At 47.6% G+C, this 23,771-nt stretch overlaps 2 protein-coding genes across 2 annotated transcripts; one reads left to right on the plus strand and one right to left on the minus strand.

Annotated features, from left to right (window-relative positions):
* Positions 1-6,554: 6,554 nt before the first annotated feature.
* Positions 6,555-9,787, minus strand: EV420DRAFT_1691767 (uncharacterized protein; the record flags this gene model as incomplete). The annotated part of the gene is made up of 9 exons (XM_060479353.1): positions 6,555-7,207; positions 7,258-7,786; positions 7,844-7,940; positions 7,994-8,169; positions 8,222-8,357; positions 8,406-8,634; positions 8,688-8,892; positions 8,946-9,457; positions 9,511-9,787. Coding segments are annotated over 9 exons (2,814 nt in total), but the record flags the coding sequence as incomplete, so codon positions are not given.
* A 181-nt stretch (positions 9,788-9,968) lies between these two features.
* Positions 9,969-13,057, plus strand: EV420DRAFT_1691769 (uncharacterized protein; the record flags this gene model as incomplete). Its single annotated transcript, XM_060479354.1, has 9 exons — positions 9,969-10,781; positions 10,830-10,960; positions 11,011-11,218; positions 11,266-11,595; positions 11,642-11,818; positions 11,967-12,026; positions 12,081-12,335; positions 12,716-12,728; positions 12,835-13,057. The coding sequence occupies 9 exons, from the start codon at positions 9,969-9,971 to the stop codon at positions 12,945-12,947; spliced, it is 2,100 nt and encodes a 699-aa protein (XP_060321516.1). The 3' UTR covers positions 12,948-13,057.
* Positions 13,058-23,771: the final 10,714 nt, after the last annotated feature.

A 23,771-nucleotide genomic window follows, 5' to 3' on the forward strand; every position in this document is an offset into this window, starting at 1 on the left:
CAGGTAAAACTTAGTATCATGAGCCAGGACACCAGGTTGCAGCACAAGATCATGATCGGTTCACCTGGGAGCCGGGATATGAGCTCATATCTGTCAGGAAGTGAGCTCATATCCACCTGGCTCCATCAGCAAGCGCAGTAATAGTACCTGGAAAGATTGGAAATATAGATAGGGTAGAATAGTATAAATACTGTCCATGTAACTAGCGGGAAGTCAGGTTTCTGGCCCCTGGAACGCTACCAAGCAAATTAGTATGGGTTTTGGTTAAGAGCTTCGAGTCCTAGACTCACCTGGAATAGTATTTAGTGACCTGGTCACGTTTTGTGTGCAAGAACCATTCAGAAAGCAGTCAGTTCAGAAAGATACAGACAGACAGTCAGAAGTACAGTCCAGAATCCATGTTAGTACCAGTAAAACTGCAACCAGGCAGACAGTATCAGTTCAGACACTGCACCAGGCAGTTAGTACGCATTCAGGAAACTGCACCAGGCAGCCCGTTGGTATCAGATTGTGTTCAGTAACACAGAAAGTTCAGATTTGTGTCGTTTCAGAATATTGCAATCAAACAAATTATATTCATTGTCAACCTGGAACTAGTATCCACAGTACAAGTATCAACCCGGTGTAACTTACCCCTTCGAACCGCAATTATTGAGTGTGTTAGGGTGTGTGTGTGTAGCACTTCGCCTTCCTTAGCATAGTTAGTACCTTTCAAGCCACATCACCACAAACAGACGTGCTGTAAGCGAAGTTCCGGAGTTCCAACGCGTGGTGTCCGGGGTACATCACCATAATTGACGGCCCGACTTGGTGCTTCCTTTCTTTCTTACCACTATCTTTCCTCTCCTCGCATTTCCACGGAACGGTCTCGCATATACAATGCGCAACTCTGGTTTCCGTGAATATCTTTCCTGAAGCATCTACCAACGACTCAGACGCGATGCGTAACGCGTAACGCTGCAAGCTGCACCAGTGCCAACATCGACACCAACATCAGCACATCACTAATACCAGAGAGATCAACCGATGCCAGCTGAAGTGGCTTGGGAATGGCAGAGGAATCTACTACAGGCGAGTCTAGGAAACCTATACCTTGTCATCTGCCTAACGATGCGCGTCTCGTTATCTAGGAATCTCTGGCGTGAACACACTATCGTCGCCTAACCCCTGGCGCATTCTCTAATTCTTTGGCGCAGTCACAGGATGCAACTTCTGGGATGTTTCGTCCGTGGTGAGTCTTGTCATTCTCGAAGCTCTCTCTTTCTCATATTTTCCCGAGGTCTTCTTCCTCTGATTCAATAAACAGAATGGACCTGGCCCGAGCACGTCACTGGTTCTCGACAATGCTATTCCATGTACGTCCACCTTTGTCCACTTTCGATGCTCTTACGCAAATATACATGCACCTCACTAATTACGCTCGCCATAGCTTCGCCCAACGTGCCTCGGCCTGTTTCTCCCGAGGCTTTTTCGTGTAAATACTCTTTTTTCGTTCATATCACTCTGCATCTCACATTCTTGATGCGGAATAAAGCTCCATCGCGGATTCCTTTTGTACAATGTCGGCTTAGCTTTGTGTACTTGATGGTATGTCAATGTCCTTGGCCTGAATGAGGACCATTCTGACTCACTATAGTTTAAATTATGCTTCTGCATGTTGTATTTAATGATTACTCTGTTCTCGAATCTTCTGCGTGACCATGAACCCGAGGGATGAGATGCGTGACGTCGAAGGACCCGTAATACAACGTCACGCTGTCCGCATTTGCTTAACACATTGTTCGATGGTGTTCTTGCGATGTAACCGCTCGCAGCGTCCTCTGCGAAGCATTACCATTCACCTTCACCTCCTTGCAGATTCCGTGTCGCTTGTTCTTCTGTTTAGCTAACTCTTTTTCGCACAGTCTGACTAGAGTCCGAGAGGTCCTCATTGTTGAACACTGGGCTGCCGAAGTACATCAAGCCATCACTGAGGTCGGTGTTCTGCCGTAAGCTCTGTATCTTTCGAATTGCGGAACCACACCAGCCATTCAAGTTCTGAGTGTTAGTCACTTAGTCATCTGTTACTTACTTGATTTAAGAAGTTCAAAACATCGGATTAGGCGGATGAGCCTCCGGACTGAAACGGATTGGCCTTTGCACTAAGTATATTGAGCTCTGGGGTGGGAAGGATGCTATCGTGCTTTACTGTGTGCCAGTGAACTGCGGCAACAGTGGCTTGTGGAACTGGATGCGTATCGATCTATGGAAGACATCAACTGGGAGACGGAGATGGCGCGTGAGAACGGAGAGCAGATATCCATGTTAGGATCGCGTGTCGGATATTCGGACAAGGCCTCAGCTGGGTTCGTCATCGCTTCATTGGACCGTGCCATTATTGCCTTCGCGATCGATGAGTTTAACGACAGTAGCTGTTGTTAACCACGCGTTGTAGTAGTTAATAGCGCCCTTGTCTCTGCAGCCGGTGGTTCGATCCCCTTGTGTGCCATTTCTCGAGCCTGGTGCAAATTTTGTTCCAAGGTATTGCAATGTATCTTGCAGACAGATCAAGAATCCAGAAAGGAAACTTACGGCAATCATAAAAATAAATATCCTGATTAGGATTATTTAGTGGTATATCGACCTCAGCTTTGCGTTGTTCATGTGGGTGAAGATCATTGACAAGGGCTTGATCGGGTGGGAGCCGGATATTCCCGAAGAAGCTCTCATTCTGCCACAATCCTCTGCCACTGCATGATTTTGTCGCGAGTCCTTGCCTTCCGTCCTTTCTCGGCACTCATTCCGGAATGAATACGTCGTGTTTTCTCCAAGAGAATCAAGGACCAAGAGTTTAGATTGAGGCCGTCTTTTCTTCGGGCGAAGTGTACGTGGCGGAGATTTTGATTGCTGGGCTTGATATCGACAGGAACCCATTTTCGGAGTCAAGATTGTACAGTGTATAATTTGTAAAGACATCCCGAGGATGCCGCCCAGTCTATCATGGCTGGTGGCAGATATTTGTCTACCGTCTTCCGATGCCGTATCATTACGAGGACCCCGGAACAGTGTGCCAAACACTCGTAGATCCGTTCGTCGCTTATCCACGTCTTCAAGCTAAGGACGACACGATTATTTTGGAAGTTCTGTCATACTGAATCACGCCGTAGGTCCGTACGCACCTGGTGTTATGACTACTGCTACCGTGATTAGGAGTCCAGCCTAGGATTCTCTCCTCACTGTGTAACTTCTGTCCTCCCATTCAATTTGAACAGAATCGGACACGACATTTGGCATTGCAATCGGCGTAACATGGACCAACAAATCTGCAGCCTAGGATTATTTGGTAATTCACTCCGGGTGAGTTTCAGAAACCCAAATATTGCCGATCGTTTACTGATGTTTCTCCTGTATGTCAGTAGCGGGAATTCCTCGTGAAAGGTCGTCTTGATTGTCTCCCAGATGATCGAGCTCGCTGTTCACATTCGAGCTTCATGGCGCGGGGACAAGTTAGCATCTCTAAGCAATGCTGGAGCTACGCCCCCCTGTCGTGCTCAACGCTCTCTCATTTTCATGTTTTGATACTGCAGTCAGAGCGCATCGAGCGGTCTTCTGCAGCCATATCTTTTTGGAGTCGTCGTTTGGACGTTGCTCGCACTGATATATTCAACGTGACTCATCGCACTCGCGGCCTGTTCTTCCCGAATTGCTAGCATTCCGGTCAGTGTTCCCTTCCGTTCCTGTAATTCAGCATCTCACTTCCGGAATGCAGAATAAAAATTTACGACTGGTTCATCATGTGTGAAATCGGCCGTTGCTTTGTTTATTTCACTGTACGTTAATATCTTCTGCCTTGATGACTTTCGCCGTATGACATATTAGAACGTATTTCCGTTAGTTGTGATTGAAACTACCATGTTGTGAAGTGGTCGAGATATTGGTGTGTATTGCACACACATGGCCATGAGCCAAGAGTTCATCACCGAAGGTGTTGTAACCCGACACAGTGTGTCTGTGTTACGCCTTCAGCTACTCTTCTTCCGATTGAATAACACTGTTTCCCTCACGAAATCTGTTCAAGAGATCCAGCATTCCCATTAACGTTCGTGCAGGCAGCTCTTTCTTCTGCTCCTCAGATCTAACTCCTCTTAATACAGTTTGATTTGAGTGGGCAGTTTGTTCATAATTCGTCTTCAGTTTTCCGATGCTTCAGGTGTGTCCTACTTCGGTGGTCCGAACCACACAAGCGGCGTAAACGGTGGAGGGGGGCTCGATAAACTGACGAATGAACATTAACCGGAGTCGTTATCTTCTCACTTAAGCGAGATCAGAGACAGGAATTATTACTATAAAATGAACACGTTATCAACGGCTGTTTTCCTAAACCACCACCACCCTACACTGTCAACTTCGCCAAAGTCCACCCGGCCGGAAATACATGAGACTGATCAAAGTTTCCAGGCGCTAAAACCCGTACCATCCCACAAGTATCACGCTCTCCCTGATGATTGTCGGCGAACCACGGTTTGATCTCCCCTGCCTCTTCAGCTATGTCAGCAATCCTCTTTATTGAAAACTTCGGTACTATTGGGTTCTCGCGCAGGTCAACTTCAATTGCCAGAGAAGAACGCTCTGTGATGGAGAATTCGCTCATGAAGTCAGATATCTTTGGTAGAAGAGTCCTGTCGTGTTCGATGATTGTGACTTGAGCGAGGTAGGCGAGGTATTTCCTATCCTTCAAGCCAACCTTGGCTGATATATGATTAGAATCGCCTGGGGGCCTCAAACGTGTTTGAACTCACATTTGATACATTTAGCTTTGTGCTCCGTCTTCCAGTGTGTCCGTTGGCACGACATAGAGCAGTACTGGACGCTTTCACATTTGGAACAGCATTGCATATTCCTTCCGTATACACGTCGGCACTATGTCGAATGCAATGAGAAGAGAGCAGTTATGTCTTAGGAATGGAAGACTCACTGCAAAGCAGACATTGCGTAGTTTATCGCACACACCCCTGATTGCATAACGCTTTTGGGCGATCGATTTTAGATCTGACCAAGCGCGAACTATATCCGCCGTATAATCTTTGATGTCCACAACGACACCCTTCTTGTCCAAAGAGATGATAGAACGAATAACACAGTGGGTGACTGATCTGTAGGAGGTATAGAGTGTAATATTGTCGATAATCGAGGGAATGACGGGCTCCACACTGTAACCCTCCTCAGGCGGGAGAAGAGGCCAGATACGTAGAAGCATCTCTAAAACGCGGTTATCGACCATCGCAAGGATTATAGGGAGAGTGGGATGCGAGATACTGGCGCGTAAGAAATGTACTGTGCTGTCAAACCAGTTCAAAAGTCTGGAATTGGGAGGTGGTGGGAGACGGATGATCGTGACGGCAAATTGGCGCATGAGACTGCATATAAACCTTACGCTTTCCTCATGTATGGCCACTTCTGCTAGAATCGGTGACTTACATATGGTGATCATGAAGTTCAGACAATAACCGTTCATATCATCACCGTCATACCGAACACCGTCAGCGTAGTCCTCCAAAACTGAATCGAAGCAAAGTTTCGCCGTCTCTGCTGGGTCCACTTCCAACGGGGACCTACCGACCCATCGCGTTTCCTGCATGACTAGAATTGAATGCAATAAGCAGCTCAAATGACGGACAGCAGTATGGCAGCGTGACAGGCATGACTCGCGCCAAAATTCGACAAGGTGAGGGTGTAGCGGATCATCAGCAGAAATGATTTTCATGTATGAGACGATTCCGACGAGGGATCGCAGGCACATGGCAGTCGCAATCCTCATGTCCGTCAAATCAGAACCTACACCAGACACCGCAGGATCCTCGGATGTGCATACAGAAATGAAGTAGAGACTCCAAGCGCGTATCCCTGGCCATAATTCGACGAAGCCCGTGTCTGATCCTGGATAATAGTCTCGGTCGAGGCCCCTACATATGGCTCGAAAACAAGCCATTGCCATGATAGTGGAGGGACTGTTTGACGAGTCCCCATCGCTTGAGGGAACCTTGTCGGGGGAAAGGTGGCGCATGAAGACCTCGATGTACGAGGGGAGAATTTGAGAACCTGGAATCTCGTCTAAAACGGAGACGGAGCCTTTCATGACTTGTTTCTATGCGCAGAATGAGTACAGTCGAGATAGAATGGGGAACCGACGCCAGACCTTTCTTTGAATGGCCTCACCAGCACGTCGTGCTCTCGCGAGTATCGCAGCATCAGTAAGTTCACATCCGTATGATTAGCATGGCTCGCATGGCTTGCATATGCAATCATTTAGTCATGCGACTGCCATGCCGGCCATGTTGGCCATGCCCACTACAAGTACTATACAGCCATGACTACTAATAGGTCTTTGTGGCCTACTGGTTATATTGCTTCAACTACTTGACTGTTAGCCTTTGGTTTGATTCCCAGTACTGTCTTTTTTTTTTTTAGTATGAGCTCATCAATGACATCGAATATTTCGCTGTCCAGAGTCTCATGACATTCTCAATGTGTTATGTTTTCCACTGTAATCTTCTTTATCCTGAACAAACTTGAATCTAAAAGATAATCTCATTTGCATGGTGATCTATATACTTGTTTACATAAAAGGCAGTGAAACAGTCGAGTGAGAAGGAGTAATGAAAATCTAATGGTAGGGGGTGCCGTCCGAAAACAGGAAGAAGATGGGCACCACGTACCAAGCAATCCAGATGGACGACACTAATCCATGGTTGTTCCCCACGTCCCCGGTTATCAGGTTTCACAATCCACATTCCAGTCGTAGTGTCTGGCCGAGAGCCATGCCGTTTGAACCAATGTACCAATGCACATGGGTATTCAATCCCATCATGAGTAAAAGAGAAGAACAGAAGGACACGGACAACGCTCATGCCCTGAAATCCTGCACGCTCCTGATTCTCCACCACAAAAGCACAGTCGTGACGACGGTAACCATACCATGATGGTGTTGAACGGATACGTTCACGGTGCATCCTGCATATGCCCGATATGTCGCTAGGTGCATAATAACAGGCCACGGCCGAGTGGTATACATATACGTTCGATAAAATTGGTGGACAGTCATCGATTGCAATATCAGCATCTGAAATACCGTTGATCTGCTCGTAAAGGAAGCGACGAGTAAGATCTGGCAACAATGGCTGATGTATGTAGCGTGCCAGACGATGAAGGTCTCGAGGATAACCTCGTTCTAATGGCCAAGATTTTAGATTTGTATGAGTGGAAGCAGAATTGTCATACCTCGTGTTTGAGCTTGGAAAACATGAGCCATGACATTGTCATCATCGATTGGTCCACTATCCTCATCACCTGTATCAAAAGGCTCTGGTGGTGGGGCATGCGTGGGCGGAATCATGCCATGGTGAACAAGATCAGCAGAGAACGCATTCAGCTTGTCGAGGCGCTGGTTTGTCAGCAACATCTGACTCAGGGCATTGTAGCGGTTTGATCGTCGCCAAGGTTTTTTCACAGCGGTAATGTGTCGACTTTCTGTGATTGAGGAGCAAAGACCATTTGGGGCCCCAAACTCTATAATATGCTGGCAGTAATGGCGCATAGAATGTTGACGGGGAAGATTAAAGTCTTCTCTGACTCCACTTCTAATAAAAACATTGCGGTAGCGGTGGAATCGTTCGAGGGCCTCAGTGATTGCTTCCAGAGTGGTCTCATTCAGGTCAGAGCAGCGCATGAGATAGCAAAAGTCTAAGAATGCCGCAAGACATTTGACAATATCGGCCTCCACGTAATCTGCTATTGCTGCGAGATAGACCTTTATATTGACTTCATGTAAACATAATGCAAAGGCAATAGCAACATTGTACCATACCTTCATCAAAGCTTTGGAATCATCCCCGGTCCATTGCTTGAATCGTCGCCCGTGTGGAAATCGCCTTAATCCTGGGAAGGGAGGTGTCGCAGCGATTCTGGAACATACGTGATTGGAAATTGCGCCCTACGGCTAAAACAGCGAGCTTACCTTCGATCTATATCATGCATAATTTCTTTACCTCTCGCTGCACCCACAGTACTTGTGAGATAGTCTCCTATCCATTCAACAAGGTGGTCTTTGAAGGATCCCTTGATAATTTGATGCAGGAGATCAGCCGTGAGGATTTCGTGGATATCTGCACGGGGAAATTCCTCCGTGAACGGCTTGATTGTTGAATGATGAGCTCTACATAAGGACAGATATACCATTACATACCTGAATTTCATCGTCAATACCATAGTTGTCCCAGAGCAAGGTGCGATTATCAGAAAACTCCTCTCGGAGCTTCTGTGAATGCTCAAGAGAGCATGGTCCAGCAGGAGTCTCTAAATCCGTCGCCAGTGCAGTACATCTGAGCACATGTGAGATTACAAACACAGAGACTGTGGTATAGACATACTTGACACACCACCCTGATACTATGCTGGCAAGCAGCACTTGTTCTGGATAGTCAGCTATATAAGAGGCCAAGTCATAGATGACGCGGCGAAAGTGGCCGTCAGGGCACTGTCGAACTACAGGCGATGTCATCCCTGGTTTAAGGGATCGTAAAATTGCAGCCAGTGAAGCATGGTAGAGTTTACGCTTGAAGGTGCAAAACTGGGCATCATTGTCATACCTACGGTCAGCTGTTTGTCGATGATAAATCAGTGTCCAGCTCTTGACAGGAGAGACAATGTACATTTAGGTATAGCAAGGAAACCAATCGGGATAACAGCATTGCGATGGGCCCGGCGTGCACGATTCAGGATGTTGCCAATGGATAGGTAGACTGGGTGATATTCAACATTGCCAGTTGCAACTGAAACAGTGGTCTTGTCGCTTCCTATGATCACTGGAACATACATGGTACCATATGTGGTCGGATCGTTCTCGTAGATCTGAGTCTGCACAGACTATGAGTCAGTAGCATGTTCGAATCAAGCATAGAAGACCATACCGCATGCCGCCATGAGAAGTTGCCTGACATAAACTCACTCCAACGGCGCTTCCCATCTGGCCCGATATCGATATACGGCGATGTCTCGAACTCTTTCTCAAAGTCGGGATTTGCTAGCATATTTGCGATAACTGTGTCTGGATCCCTGTACCACACTTGGTATGTCTGGCGCTGCCACTCGGGTGCAGATAGAGGGACATCATTCGGCGGTGGGCACACAAAGCACTTCCAAGGCGCACTACCAAGTTTGATCGAGTCGATATCCTGGTACAGCTCCTCGTGATTGGCATACGGGCCAAGGTTGATGCCATGCTCAAGCCCAGACAGAGACCATAACTCCATGAGATAGTCAATATTTCCCTGCGACATCTCCTCCTTCTGAAAGAGGAAATCGGCCACTTGAAATTCAACCTCTCCATTAAACGGTGCCCACGCATTTTCACTTGGCGGTGGTGGTGGTGGCGGGGGAGAATTTGGTGGAAGATCATTCCCGAATTCATCACAGGGGGTGCCTGTTCAGAAAGAGGTTAGTTGAAAGTCCTTGTAAGCATGCCAATGAGTGCACCCGTAAGATAGGGATGATATTGCTTGCCCATCTGAGAACCTAAGTCTGGGGGGTCCACCCGGTCATCATCTACACTAAAAGGCGATGCTTCTTCATCATTGTGTGCCAGTGACGAGGACGAAGTAGTGCAATTATGGCTGCAGGGGACATTGGTGCTTCCAGATCTATCATTGGCTGGTGTACTAGGAGCCATCAGATTCTGTCGATGGATGGCTACATGCTGGGTGCATCCTTTTTGTGATAGAAATGTCTTTCCACATCCATAAGGACACGGAATGCGATCTGTGATATGTCGGGGCACGGCGCGTGGCATAGCTGCAGGAGGAGAGAAAGAAAAAATAATGAGCCGACGCTAATTTCCAAATTGAAAGGCGTTGCTTACCAAACCATGTTGGGAATTTTTATCCTAAGTCCCGCCTTCCGCATTTCCGCATTTCCCCTGGTCACCCTAACCATCCATGTCAGAGCCTCCAACAGCTACTCGTACTCGTGGGAGTAAAGTCGCCATCCCTCCCGAGCTGAGGAAGCGGACACTTGAGCAGATTCGCGAGGAGAAGGCAGTGAAAGAGAAAGCATTGTGGGAGCAACGAGGAAGGAAGGAGGCTGAAAAAAAGGCGAATCACAAGAAGCAGGCAGCTTCGCAGGTTAGGATCGCAGCATTCGAGGATGCACAGGCTGTTCAGGCTAAGGATCATTACTCTCTCCGACCAGATCTTCATATGAAAGACTTACCAAAACCTCCTTTGCGACAGAGTAGCCGATACACTCCAAAAATGGACCCACCCGCCATACTCTCAGCTCTCGAGGACATCGCTAATGGAGATCTACCTGCAGATGCATGTGCAGAGGTGGAATCCAGTTCCGCTGATCTGCCAGGATCTCGTCCCACCAGTCCATCGCCATTTGACATTGGAGACGCCGATATTGGAGACGACGAAGTTGCACGATATGACCCTAGTGATCTACCACCTGCCACCCTACCTCCAGATACCGATTCTGAGGGTGTGATGGATGTCGACAACGCCACGGACGGGGACTCAAGTGAAGGTCCTTTAGGAGCCACCAACGTTCACAACGATGACGATGACGATGACAGTAGCGAATGGCAACCATCCTCTGATGTGGACATGCCTGCGGAAAAGGCCAACAAGCTGACGGAGGCAGAGAGAGAGGAATGGGAGGCGTTCCGACAATGGAAGCATGCACAGGCTAAGGAACAGCGGAAGGTGATAGCCAAGCATGAACGGGATTTGAAGGCCGAGAAAGCTAAGGTAAATACGTCAAACCCGGTGGATGTGAGACTGACAAGCCACCTACAGAGAGCGAAACAGTCTATCCGTGCATCGATCAATGCCTCACGCCAAATTGTACCAGCTCCGGTTGGTAAGACGGCTAAGTCTCAGAAGAAGTCTGCCAACAAACGCAAGGAATCTGAGACTATAGAAGAAAGGTAAGTGATGCAGTATTTTCTTTATGCTTGGAACTTACGACACATCTCAGACAAGATCCTCAAAAACGAAGCAAAGCAAGCACAGAGATCGGAGGGCTGTCTAAAAGCTGGCGCTCTACCTCGACACGGTATCACGAAGAGATCACTGAAGACAACGATACAGCATTCAATTATGGAGGCGCGCTTGAAAAGGAAGAAGGGAAAGAGGCGCTTGCAGCAGCCAGACAAGCCAAAGGGGAAAAGAAAAGTGACATCAAGGTATATCCTGTTATCTGCACACAAGCTGAGACTGACATTGTTTGCAGAGAGAGCGCGAGGTAATCCTGCAGGCAGCAGATGTGAAAGCGATTGACACGAAGGAGCATGAGAAGAAGCCGGTGAAACCGCGCACCAACTGGACGAATAAGGACTTGCCCCTTGCATCTTCTGATTTGCATGCGTGGCAGCACAGATTTATTCCCCGAATCATTGACTGGGGTGCTACTCTCGGCGACCCATTTGGTTCCAATAACCACCCCGATTTCAAGCCCACCGTTGCCAAGGAATGGTGTCTACACTTTGGCAAGCTCCCACAGACAGTTGAGCTCGATGGTAAAACGATCAAACGCGAAGAGCATCCTGCTATTTACCATGTGGTATGTACCTTTATCTTTTGTGAACAGGCTCTTAGAATTCCGTCAGGCTATGTCTGGCATGCGCACTTATCGAAGTGAAGTGGGCAAATATGCCATTACATCGATCGACAACATCTGGACGCAGGATGATATGAAAGACTACAGCACAGTCGAACTGCGCAGGGACTGGGTTGCAGATCAGTTAGCAGGAATGCGGTTTCTCTACGAGTTTCCTGATGCCGAGGTAAGTGGCCGCTATTCTATGCACTCCAATTTATCTTTACTAATGCCTCCATGTATACCTGCAGAAGAAACAGCGTGGTGCTTTTCGAGGGCGGCTCATCCTCGACGTCTTTGCCTTCCACGTCAACGTTGTGTTTGCAGCTACTTAGCAAGCGAATGGCAGGAACTATGGTGATCCTGCGGGGGCTCTCGCGTTGGTTTGTGCAGCGGTACGTGGTACTGATCATGTCACAGGTCTTAAACAGCTGACATTCATGATCTAGGTCCGCCGCGTGCTAACCATCTGGCAAGGTGGCTTCAACTCTCTCTCTGCCAGCACGTCAACGACAACCAGTAAACGGAGCACCAAGAATTCGTCAGACAGCTTCAAGGACGATCCCTGGGGTAGAGAAGCGAAGACAGTATATTTCCCAAGAACCAAGGAGCTCAACCAAGAGAAATGGGACGACATCTTTTATCGTTGCGAGCAGATCTTGAAAAAGCGAGGTATTGCGACTAAGGAGCAAGTATCAGAGGCAGTGAGTGCTACAGGCAAGTCGGGCCTCGTAGCTGATGAGATCGATCTCTCGGATTAATGGTGCATGCTTCAGTTTTTGTGCTACGCTTCAAGCGGTCTGCTAACGAGTTCATTATCACCAGGACTTGGAGTTGCATAATGTCTGCCAGTGCGGGGAGATTTCGGATTGGCCGATGTATCGCAGTCTTATATTCTTTGGCTACGTCTTATAGTACATACAATTCTTCAATATGAGATCTCCTTCATCTATCCAGATACTGGCCGTGTGATCCCGTATACTATTCAAATGAAAAAATTGCCTCGCAGAGATGTGGCTGTATGGCCACGTATGATACTGTCCATATAATTGTGCATGGCTGATACATGACTCACGCGAAATAGCCCGTGGAAATACGTAGGTACCTTGTGAAGCCATGCAGGATCGTAGCCATGTGGCTCGCATGACTTGCATGGTACCATGTCAACCACACGTATGTCAACTTACTGATGAGGATTGGTAGGCATCGAGAAGAGCTCCCTCGAAAGGCTGGGAGATACCAAAGAGCAAAAGGCCAAAGTAGTTCGGATGAAAGAGGTTTTCCAAGCGACCCTGAAATACCCTGTGCTATTTTAGGGGCACCTGCCGAGCTGTTTCATCATCCCAGAAGTCAACGTAAGTGCAAACGGGCATCTCCGTGGCTTGTAGCGAATACGCTCACCGTCAGGAACCCGAGATATCAATGGGTCAATCCGTGCTTTTGATTCTGGCCGTCGAGGGAGGGGGGATAGTCCGTTTTATCATATCCTAAATATACCAGAGATGGATACCGAAGTTTAGAGAATACGTACAAATATAATTTTCTGGCTTTATAAAGTTGGGGAATTGGGTCCTGAACTGGAATATACTGACCTATGTATTCCCTCGCTAATTGAATTTTGTTACCAGAGGCAAAATACTGAGAGAGAAACCTGGCCTGTCCTCGATAATGACGACTCTGCGAAATACGGATCTTAGATAACGGCGGCCATTATATCCGTCTTGTATCTCTGCATTGTAGCTGTCTGATTCAGAGTCACCAGAACTGGATGAAGAGCCACTCGTAGGAATGTCTAACCACCAGGGGGAAAGACGGAAAAAGTTATAAATTCATACAGGAATCAATTACTGAATTATCATCTCACGGGCAAGAAGTAACATCACTGTCAGGACTGACCCGGATGAAAGGACATTTGCCGCTCCCAACTCCGAAGCCGCTTCGATGATGTCCGCAATGGGAGAGATTGTTTGACCCCTAATTAACGTCGTAGGCCTCGTCCACCCTTCCTTAATAGGCATACGCTCTTCACAGAAAAAGATATCCACAAAACTATACCATTATTCAGTCAATTCTAATCCGACTGGCAATGAGACGGACGTACTTTTTGGGTGCAACACCCGTCACCAGATCACCCATAACACTCAGATAAAGCACAGACTCCTGAGTGCGTACAGTGAACTCCTTCACGGTGTTCAAGGGCACCTAACCAATTGATATATCAAAGACTGGTCGATATACATCGCCGTGATATATCAATGCTCAGGTCTTACAGTCTACGAAGCGATATATCAGCTGCACATGGGCATCCCGTGACTGCTTCCGTCGCCATAATGTCCTGCTCGTTTCAACGTCGGTTCCCCGCCCTAAAAAACCCACTCATCGCCATTCTGTCTCGCAGCATCGAACTCGACAAAGTCGTCGTTGGCGGTACGAGGCTCCAGTGGTGCGCATGTTACCTATCGAAACGTTGTATGCACATGTCTTGGTAGAAATTGCATTTATCACAGTGAGTTCTCGACTTTGCGAAAGACTGGGCCAATGGGACTACGGTGTTCGATTGTCCGCTGAGAGGATGAATTGAATGGAGATGACATAGAGGTAACCTTCTTTCAGAGGCTTCGACAACAGCGAGTTCTTGAAAATAGCATGTAGACCTCTGCCGTCTGGAGCCTGTGAAGATGGTGGGGCAAAAGCAATATTTATGCCTGTTTAAGCTTGATTATTGGAGTCATTCTGGGCGTAGAAATATTTCCATAAGAATGACCCATCAGAAATCAACCAGTGGGGCGAAAAGAAAGACTTACGGTAGTGTGAACGTTCCGTCGGCAGAACCTCAAGTCCTCTTCCCACTATTTTGTCCATATGTCTCTTGCCTGGCGACTTCAATGCCTAAGTTTGCCTGCACAGGCATCGGGGCTCCGCTGCCCTCCATCATTCCCATGAATGCCTGAGATCGTTGAAACCACTTTAACATGTCTGGCAGGACTAACTTTTGTTGCTGACTCGTCATCCTCCCGGTTGGGATAAAGTAACCTTCCAGCCTTTGAATGACATCTGTGAGAACAAATCCAAGAGAGAAATGATGCGTCTATCCACCTACCTCGATCATCCCTCCCGCTGGGACGCTCCGTGCTATGAATACTCCTTCGAATCATCATGAAGGCAATCAACCGATCCACTTGTGTCACGGAATTCTCCTCCCGCTAGTATCCTTCCTCACAGACCACAACGTCACCTTATCCATGCACCTTGGTGACGTGTTCGGGAATGGTAGTCGTGACTCGTGAGTGGATTGTCATAACGTCGGGCCGGACAATTTTGCGCAGTGCTTCGGCCCCGAAATATTCAACAATGAGGACCTGATTACAGTTACGGGCGTTCATATGCATATGCTATTGATAAAATACGAACCTGAGCAGTTTCCTTTCTTCCAGCACGAGAACTCGATTACGGGATGATCGAGAGATGACGGAATCTTCGACGAATTCCCACGGAAACACGTAGCGGGTCCGTGTGCATCCCGTGTCCAGGGTATTGCTTCCGTGATTGAAAGTCCGATCCAGAGCTTCCTTCCCTCTAACTGCCACTTCACTAGACAGGTCGATCCGGCTTGTCCAACTGTTCAACTCGCGTTCCTACGGATGCCTTCAGGTAAGCCTTTACCGCAGACTCGGACGATGTTTGGCCTCACCATTAGCGACAAAACGAGAGGCCGAGGGATATCTTCCAACTGGGGTGACTGAGAGGTGCTCGCTCTTGGTGAGTCACAAAACCCATAATCTCGCTCATCGTTCGTTGATGTGAATCTTGTATCCAGGTAGTAGTACCTTCTCACATGAGCTGGTTGTCGTCGTCCACAGCCCTGTATGACGGAGGTCGCCTTTCGAATTGAAAACGGAGCAGGGATATGACGGATTCTCCTTGCAGCGTTTTAAACGATAGTTCTAATTGCTTCTCAAAGCTTTCTCCTTCTCATACTTCGCTGCCGCAGACTTTTCTCCCCCTGATTCGAAGAATGAGACTGGCCGGACGAGCCTACATCGCTCGTTCTCGATGTATACATCTGCTTGTTATGTCATCATGCAATGAACAATGAATGTCACCCTGCTGTCCTTGATGCATCATGGTGTATTCTTTCTTAAGGATTCTGAGGTGATACGCCTGCCTGGCGTCTACCCTTGGAAAACACGTATAAATCTAATTTTATTATCCTACAAACTACGTTTGTAGCTGTGCGAGTAAGAAAGAACCTGCAAGGTACACAGCAAGAAGTGTTAAACCCCACTGCGTCAGTAAGGACTCAGCCGTGACAAGCCTAAGGGCTTGGGCAACAGGCCGGTGATCCGATGACTCAGCCCGAGTGACCGAAGGTCCAGGCAGGTCGAAAGCACATGGCTCCAGCCGACCCGGCATCCCAGGCACTGATGGCCGCCTGATGGCATCGGTCCGAAAGTAAGAATAACAAAACAAAGAACGATCGCGTACGGCTTTACTTACCTGGCAGCTTTCCTAGTCTCTCAGGCGGACGGTTGGCTCGCCGGGTAGATGAGAAACAAGAACCGTAACACCAGGGGCTCTGACCCGGTACAGGTAAAACTTAGTATCATGAGCCAGGACACCAGATTGCGGCACAATATCATGATCGGGTTCACCTGGGAGCCGGGATATGAGCTCATATCTGTCAGGAAGTGAGCTCATATCCACCCGGCTCAGTCAGCGAGCGCAGTAATAGTACCTGGAAAGATTGGAAATATAGATAGGGTAGAATAGTATAAATACTGTCCATGTAACTAGCGGGAGGTCAGGTTTCTGACCCCCGGAACGCTACCAAGCAAATTAGTATGGGTTTTGGTTAAGAGCTTCGAGTCCTAGACTCACCTGGAATTGTATTTAGTGACCTGGTCACGTTTTGTGTGCAAGAACCGTTCAGAAAGCAGTCAGTTCAGAAAGATACAGACAGTCAGTCAGAAGTACAGTCCAGAATCCGTGTTAGCACCAGTAAAACTGCAGCCAGGCAGACAGTATCAGTTCAGACACTGCACCAGGCAGTTAGTACGCATTCAGGAAACTGCACCAGGCAGCCCGTTGGTATCAGATTGTGTTCGGTAACACAGAAAGTCCAGATTTGTGTCGTTTCAGAATATTGCAATCAAACAAATTATATTCATTATCAACCCGGAACTAGTATCCACAGTACAAGCATCGACCCGGTGTAACTTACCCCTTCGAACCGCAATTATTGAGTGTGTTAGGGTGTGTGTGTGTGTAGCACTTCACCTTCCTTAGCATAGTTAGTACCTTTCAGAGGTAATCACCCTAATTTTCGAGTCTTGACCTTCATACGATCTGACGTCTCGCTTCTAGGATGGAAGGTAGTACACCAATTGTGGACCATGCATGGATTCGTCAAAGGCGCCTGTTTCGCCTTACGTACATACCTGTACATTGATGTCACATGACTTAATGATGCACCTTTCCTCACCCATCATGCAACGATTTAGGTTGTATCTCCAAATCTTTGAATGTACACCTATAGCGTTTTCACACCTTCATGCACGAGTACTCTATCTGATCCTGAGCAACGAACCAAGAATTGAAGTCGTCTGTGTGGAAGGACCCACCACCTGACGCCGCGTAGACCGTTCTTTATTCTGTTACCCGGTTGTGTCCTTTGTATACCAAAACGGGTGTTGCTGTTCGCCTTTTTGCAGGCTTGGCGTATTCTTTTCTTCTTTTTTAGATCTGACTTTTATCGGTGCTGTCTAACTTGCGGCGCGCTTTACTGCATTGTCTAGGTACACGTGGTGTTGGTGCTGGACGTGGTCCCGGTGTCAAAATCTCACCGATTACCTGGGATCCGCGTAAAATATTCCACGGAATTTCTCCGGTTAAGTTTACGAGCCCGTCTCAGGGCTCCTTCACACTGCGATACGAAATCGGCTCGCGAATACTTACCGTGAAGTTTCCACTCTTCAGCGTCTTTTGCTAGACTCGATGCAGACTGTTTCGATAATTTCTTGACCAATACCGATATGCAGCATACTGACCTACAGATGCTCGCGGCTGTTGTGGAAGGGTTGTTCCTGCTGGGGAGGCGCTCTTTCATCCAGGTGTAAGGTTCAGCCTATTTCTCGACCCTTATTTTGCCACTATGCAAACGGTATTTCATGACTCGTGCAGGATATGAGATAATAAACGTGCTCATACTTTTTCGATTTTCAAATAAAGCTGGATCGTGGCCGGTCGATTTGCTCAGGGTGCGTCAGCAATGGTTCTCCGTGGAACTCTGCCCTCTTTGTGATTTTCTCGCAAAATATTGCATCTCAAAAAAGTGTCTCCTTTCTGGGATGAAGCTGTGGCTTGCTGCTGGGCATATCAGGTATTCTCAGAACCGGACTTTGAACCAGCTATACCACGTCCAATATGGCATGATACGTACTGTTGCTGGCTCGACCACCTAACGGGACAGCTGCCACTACAAGAGATATGGAACCTCTCGATGTCCTGAATTGGAATTGAGACACGTAATCCCAGTGAATACAAGATACTTCTGCTACTCACCAGAATGATTTTAATTAGCCCATAAGCTATCGAATAAGAATGTTGGCGGACAGTACAACTTAAATATCGCTCGTGTACATAACGGCGGTCAGATGTAGTATACTGGCTCTGTCGGTGGCAATGCTGTGGGTTCAGTTCCCACTCTCTGAACTCGAATGAATGCGGAGATATCAATTTTGGCAATTTACGCTGTTGTAAGGACAACAGCACTGTGCCCCAATTTTCATACATTTCTCAAGCTTCATACTAAATAATGGTGGGGCGCCCTGAGCTCAGGATCACAATACATGCAATATTTTTACACCCTTGTTCATCGCTCTGCTGCATATCAGGGGAGCAAAAAGCGTGAGCGTGCCGTGGTGTCGACCTTATCTTCGAAGCGTGGGCAAGGAAATACCTTCCGAGTCCACCGACTTCTCCATTGGCGTGATAGTGAGACGTGGGAAGATGAACCAACTGTCCTTCCTCACCTTCGACTCCTTCACCTTATCCATCCAATCCACTCTTGTCGCGTCGTCTATCGTGCGTCTTTGGGAGATGGTCGCAACGTTATTGTCAAAACGTGCAACGCGCGGTTTTGCATGGTACTTCGGCTGCCCAGCGCACTACAATGAGGACCTTCTTGCAGTTCTCAGACTCCAGTCAGACTGCGTGAAAAAGAGCTAGTTAAACAGAAGAACAGGCGACAGAGAGACCGCAAGGAAGTGAAGGTGAATGTATTGCCAGGTCTTGGGTCATGGTTCGCAGAGGACGCTGAGAGCGGTTACATCACAAGAACAGCATCGAGCAGTGTGTTAAGCAAATGCAGGCAACTCGATGTTGTATTACAGGGCCTTCGGCGTCACGCATCTCAGCTCTCGGGTTCATGGTCACGCAGAAGATTCGAGAACAGGGTAATCATTAAATACAACATGCAGAAGCACAATTTAAGCTATAGCGAGTCAGAATGGTAGTCATTAAGGCCAAGGACATCGACGTACCATAAAGTACACAAAGCTAAGCCGGCATGATACAAAATGAATCCACTATGGAGCTTCATTCTCCATCGAGAATGTGAGATGTAGAGTTATGTGAATGAAGAGGGGGAACTTAGACGAAAAAAAAAAACTTCGCAAAAAGCCTCGGGAGGAACGGTCCGAGGTGCATTGGGCGAAGCTAAGTCGAGATGTGCTTGTATCCGCGTAAGAAAACCATAAGTGGATGTATGCGGAGTGGCATTGTCAAGAACCAGTGACATGCTCTGGCCAGGCAAAGGTCCATTCAGTCGATCGAATCAGAGCAAGAAAACTTCTGTAACGACAAAGCATCAGAAAGAGAGAGCTTAGAGAACGGTAAGGACTCACCATCCACAGAACGTCCAATAAAATCCGTCCTGTCCCTGCGCCAAGATATTATACGTCGCCAATGAGAATGTACCAGGGGTTAGGCGATGACGGTGTGTTTACGCGAGAGATTCCTAGATTATAAGAGGCGTATCGTTAGGCAGCTGACGAGGTTTCAGCTTCTTGGACTCACCTGTGGCAGATTCCTCAGCGATTCCTCACCCCAGCTGGCATCGGTTCGCCTCTCTGATACCATTGCAAGGCGCTGATGGTTGGTGTCGATGTTCACTTTGGTGCAGCTTGAAGCGTTACGCGTTGTGTCTGAGTCGTTGGTAGATGCTTCAACAAATATATTCACGGAAACCAGAGTTACGCCTTGTAAAGGCGAGATTGTCCTGTGGAAGGGGGAGGAAAGTTAAGTCGAAATGGAGCAGAGGAAAGACGGCAGCAGTGAGGGCAAGAGAGAAAGGAAGCCCTAATTCGGATCGTCAATTACGGTAGCTGTACCCCGGTCATCATGCGCACGGACCTGCCACACGTCGGAACTACGGAGCTTCAAAACGGTGGTATCTTTCGGCACGTCTGTTTGTTATAATTTGGCCTTCTCCCTTCTTCTCTTACCACAGCCTAGGTACGTTCTTTTTTTCTGCTGTATTCTTTCAAGCTCATCATTGTCTACAGATAAAATAAATCTACATTTTCATTCTTCCTTGCTGTTTGCTTGTCCGAGCTCGAAAAACTGAGAAACCCATGAAACGGCCGACTACTCACGTACAGTATCCACAAATGCGTATCCTGATTGCTATGTACTACCGACTGCAGAGGCTACGGATAGCTTTTCCTCTAAGTTGGCTTTCTATGCCCAAAATGAGAGTATCCGCATCTCCGAGACGATGTCATTGCCGGTCGACGGTCTTTCCGCGAAATCACTGCTTGGGATAAAGATGCCTCACTATTACTCGGATCGAGCTTGAGCGTACTGGAGGAACATGGGGAGGACACTCTAGTTCATCAGGTCCGTCGCTTATCACCATCACAGAACCATATCTAACGATAAACAGGTAGTCCCCCACTCAACGCTCGAAACCATGTCCCCGACAGCCCACAAAGCCGACGTCTGGTCACGGCATCCTGGCATTTGTAAGCTCACATTTCGTCGCCTCCGTAAAAAGACAATCAACAGTGCAGGAGTTCAAATGTAAGAGGAAAGTCAGTTGGACGTTATAGTTTCCTACGACTGTGCTGTGAGGGAGAGAGGAGGACGTGCAGTAGTCGACGAGCTACTTTTCCGGCCATCCAGATGTTGCACAGAGGACGTCAGTCGGCCGACGTAGAGGCTGAGCTTCGACCGGTAAGCACACCAATTCTTACCGCCTTCGCTCAGACTACATTTATTCACAAAAGACCAAAGCGTGAATGCATGATGTTATGGATCTGCCGAAATCCGGATATGTCGTTAGGGAATATGATGGATTCCGGCGAGGGTTCGTGAGGAGACCTGAGTGGTCCGGTTTGCGAAATAAAGGAAATCAGTAAGCGCGAAGCAATTACTGAGGGAAGTAGCCGGTAAGCGCGGAGCAATTACCGATATAGAAGGCCTGTAAGCGCGAAGCTATTACGGGCCGTGGGTGAAGGCAAGCGCTAAGCGTAACCTTCGGGTTGGTATTGGAAAGCGCTAGGCGTATCCAATGGGTTGTTCAGCAAGCGCTAGGCGTAACTGAGGGTTCACGCAGTGTGAGGGTACTGGAAGTAGTAGATTGATCAAGTATCTCTAATACAATGTTATCTACAAGTTTATATACTAAGGAAAGGTTCGGGTCATTATTATTCTACAATGTTCTATAATATTCTAGTGTCAATACTAAGAATAGAGAAAATAAGAGAAAATAAGAGAAAGTACGAGTGAGTCACTATTAGGGCCGAGAAGGCCGAGTACGGGCATGTGTTGACTCATGCACCGAATTAGTGGATACCCAATATCCATAACACATGACGACTCAAATGGCTCCTTCCATCTCACGCCCCAGATCTGTCGGGTCCAAGATAGGTCAAAGGCCAGAATGCGGAAGCTAGAACCAACGTCCGCGAACTCACTAGTGCGTCGTTATTTACTACAACCTGATCATTCTCTGGATGGCGACCGCAAACAGGGTGTCGAGTTCCAGTATTCCAGCAGGTGTCGCTAGGACGGTGATTAGAGAAAACACAATGTCAACTTCAAATTTAACTCCGAGCAGGATTTCGAGCTCGAGCTCGAGCATCAGAGACCAGCTCAAAATTCTCTGCCAATCTGTCAAGTTTGAGTACGTCCTTTCATGGTACGTTGCAAGGGCTCTTCTCTTTCTACGCGAAACTAACAGAGCCCTCACAGTACCAAATCGCCTACAGCTTTCGATGCCCAAAACAAGCAGCACCTTTCCGCTCAAGACTCGCTGACAGACCGTGTCACGCCTCTATGTCAAAACGAGACCGAGAGCTGCTACAGTTATTGTTAAGCGTCATGTTGACACCTCGTCGCTGCGAAATACCATCGTAATGACAAGCAACCAGCGCCATCCAATGCGGCTCTTCGAGAGAAGGTGTCTTCGCTGTCGTTATCGTTGCGTGTGTTAATTTGACATGCTGCAACTTCAGACCATTTACCATTTCATTGTGGACTACGTGCTTGTTTTTATATCGATTGTACCTATATTTTCCACATTCGTAATCATCGACATCACCGATACCCGTCACTAGTAAATCAGAAATACCAGTATGTTTGTTTTTCGTTCGTTCTGGGAGCAAATATCCGACTCTCTAAAATGACACAGGTGGCACTTACAACGACTCCGAGCGACCCCTTTCCATCCTTCCACCTACCAAGGGATGATAGCGAAGGCGCCATTCTAAGCGTAAGCTCTTCCTCTCGTTCATGTTTCATGCCGACGTAGATCAAGGCGTAGTGGTGCACATTCGCGGTTCGATTCCGTATGTCGGCCATTTGAATGAATCTCGGAAGTTATCACTTTTTGCAACCTATGTAACGAATGGGAGCAACTAGTCACCATCCCCCGACATAACGAATTATAAACGATCAGAAAACTGTCCAAGAAACTCCAACCACAGCTATTTCTTTGTTAGAGGGTGCGTTATGTAAATCGTCACAGCCCTGCATTTTATAACATAAATTCAATAGATAAAACAGGCCCTCCTCGACTTGATGCGTTCCTCATCCTCCTCTCAAAAGCCTGAGTTCTCATGCCAGAGTAGCTCAACGGCGTGATGGGCGCCTATCCGTGGTTCGATCCCGCGCGTTAGCTCATAGTTTATGATGGGGTACAGTTTTTCTCTTTGTAGAGCGTGTTGACTGTAGCATTTTTGCGATACTACGATTCACTGTTTCATAAATCGTCATCGACCAGCAGTATAGCTGGGTCTAACACTCTTCGGTTCAAGTCCGAGGGATGGTGTTGTGTAAGGCATGATGACCCTAATTTTTGGCCAACCTTGATTGTTTGTACTAAGTGCTCGGAGCTTCATATCGATTCGTTTTGGGGTAAGATAGATCAGAGGCTATCCAAGTCGTTAGTTCAAAAGTAAATAGACAAAATGCCGTCACGTAGGTCACAGGTACGGCTGCATGTAACAACTTGGTTCGAGTCCGAGGGATGGTACTGGGTGTCCTATAATAATCTGTGTTTTTTTTGTGAATCTTAAATGGTAGAGGGATCGATATCTATACATTCCTGAAATTTCGAAGTATCCGTCATTTCACAAAAGAGAGACGAGGAAATAGGAGATCGATTAGTTGACAGTCGGGGGGAGGGGATGTTCAAGCCCAGATACCAGAGTCGAAATTGTCCTTCTTGAAGGCGAGTAGTGTGGTCTGCCCGTGATCCATTTCATGTCAGAGTTCACGTAAGTTAATTCTATCTGCGGGTGAGACTATTAATTTTAGGCTGTGTCCAATACCCTCCTTTCCATCTAATTTGACGCATGGCCTCGGAACGGTGCGGACATGTCTGAATTCCGCATTTCCTGCGTTCCTTCCTCGCCCACCATCCTCAGCCATATTGTCACCCATTCAATTGTTCGTGCCCTTTACAATCTTCACGAAATAGAACGCGATATTCTCTCCCCTACGCTATCCAAACTCCGGTGGAGACTTCGATCCTGTCACTCTATTCCTGTAAACGAAGCGACATGAGAAGGAAGGCTTTTACACACACCAAGGACCTCCTGCAGGTGCAATATTCGCATGTCATCATCGCTCAAAGG

The sequence above is a fragment of the Desarmillaria tabescens genome (assembly GCF_030435595.1).
Source record: "Desarmillaria tabescens strain CCBAS 213 chromosome Unknown EV420scaffold_233, whole genome shotgun sequence".
Taxonomy (NCBI): Eukaryota; Fungi; Basidiomycota; class Agaricomycetes; order Agaricales; family Physalacriaceae; genus Desarmillaria; species Desarmillaria tabescens.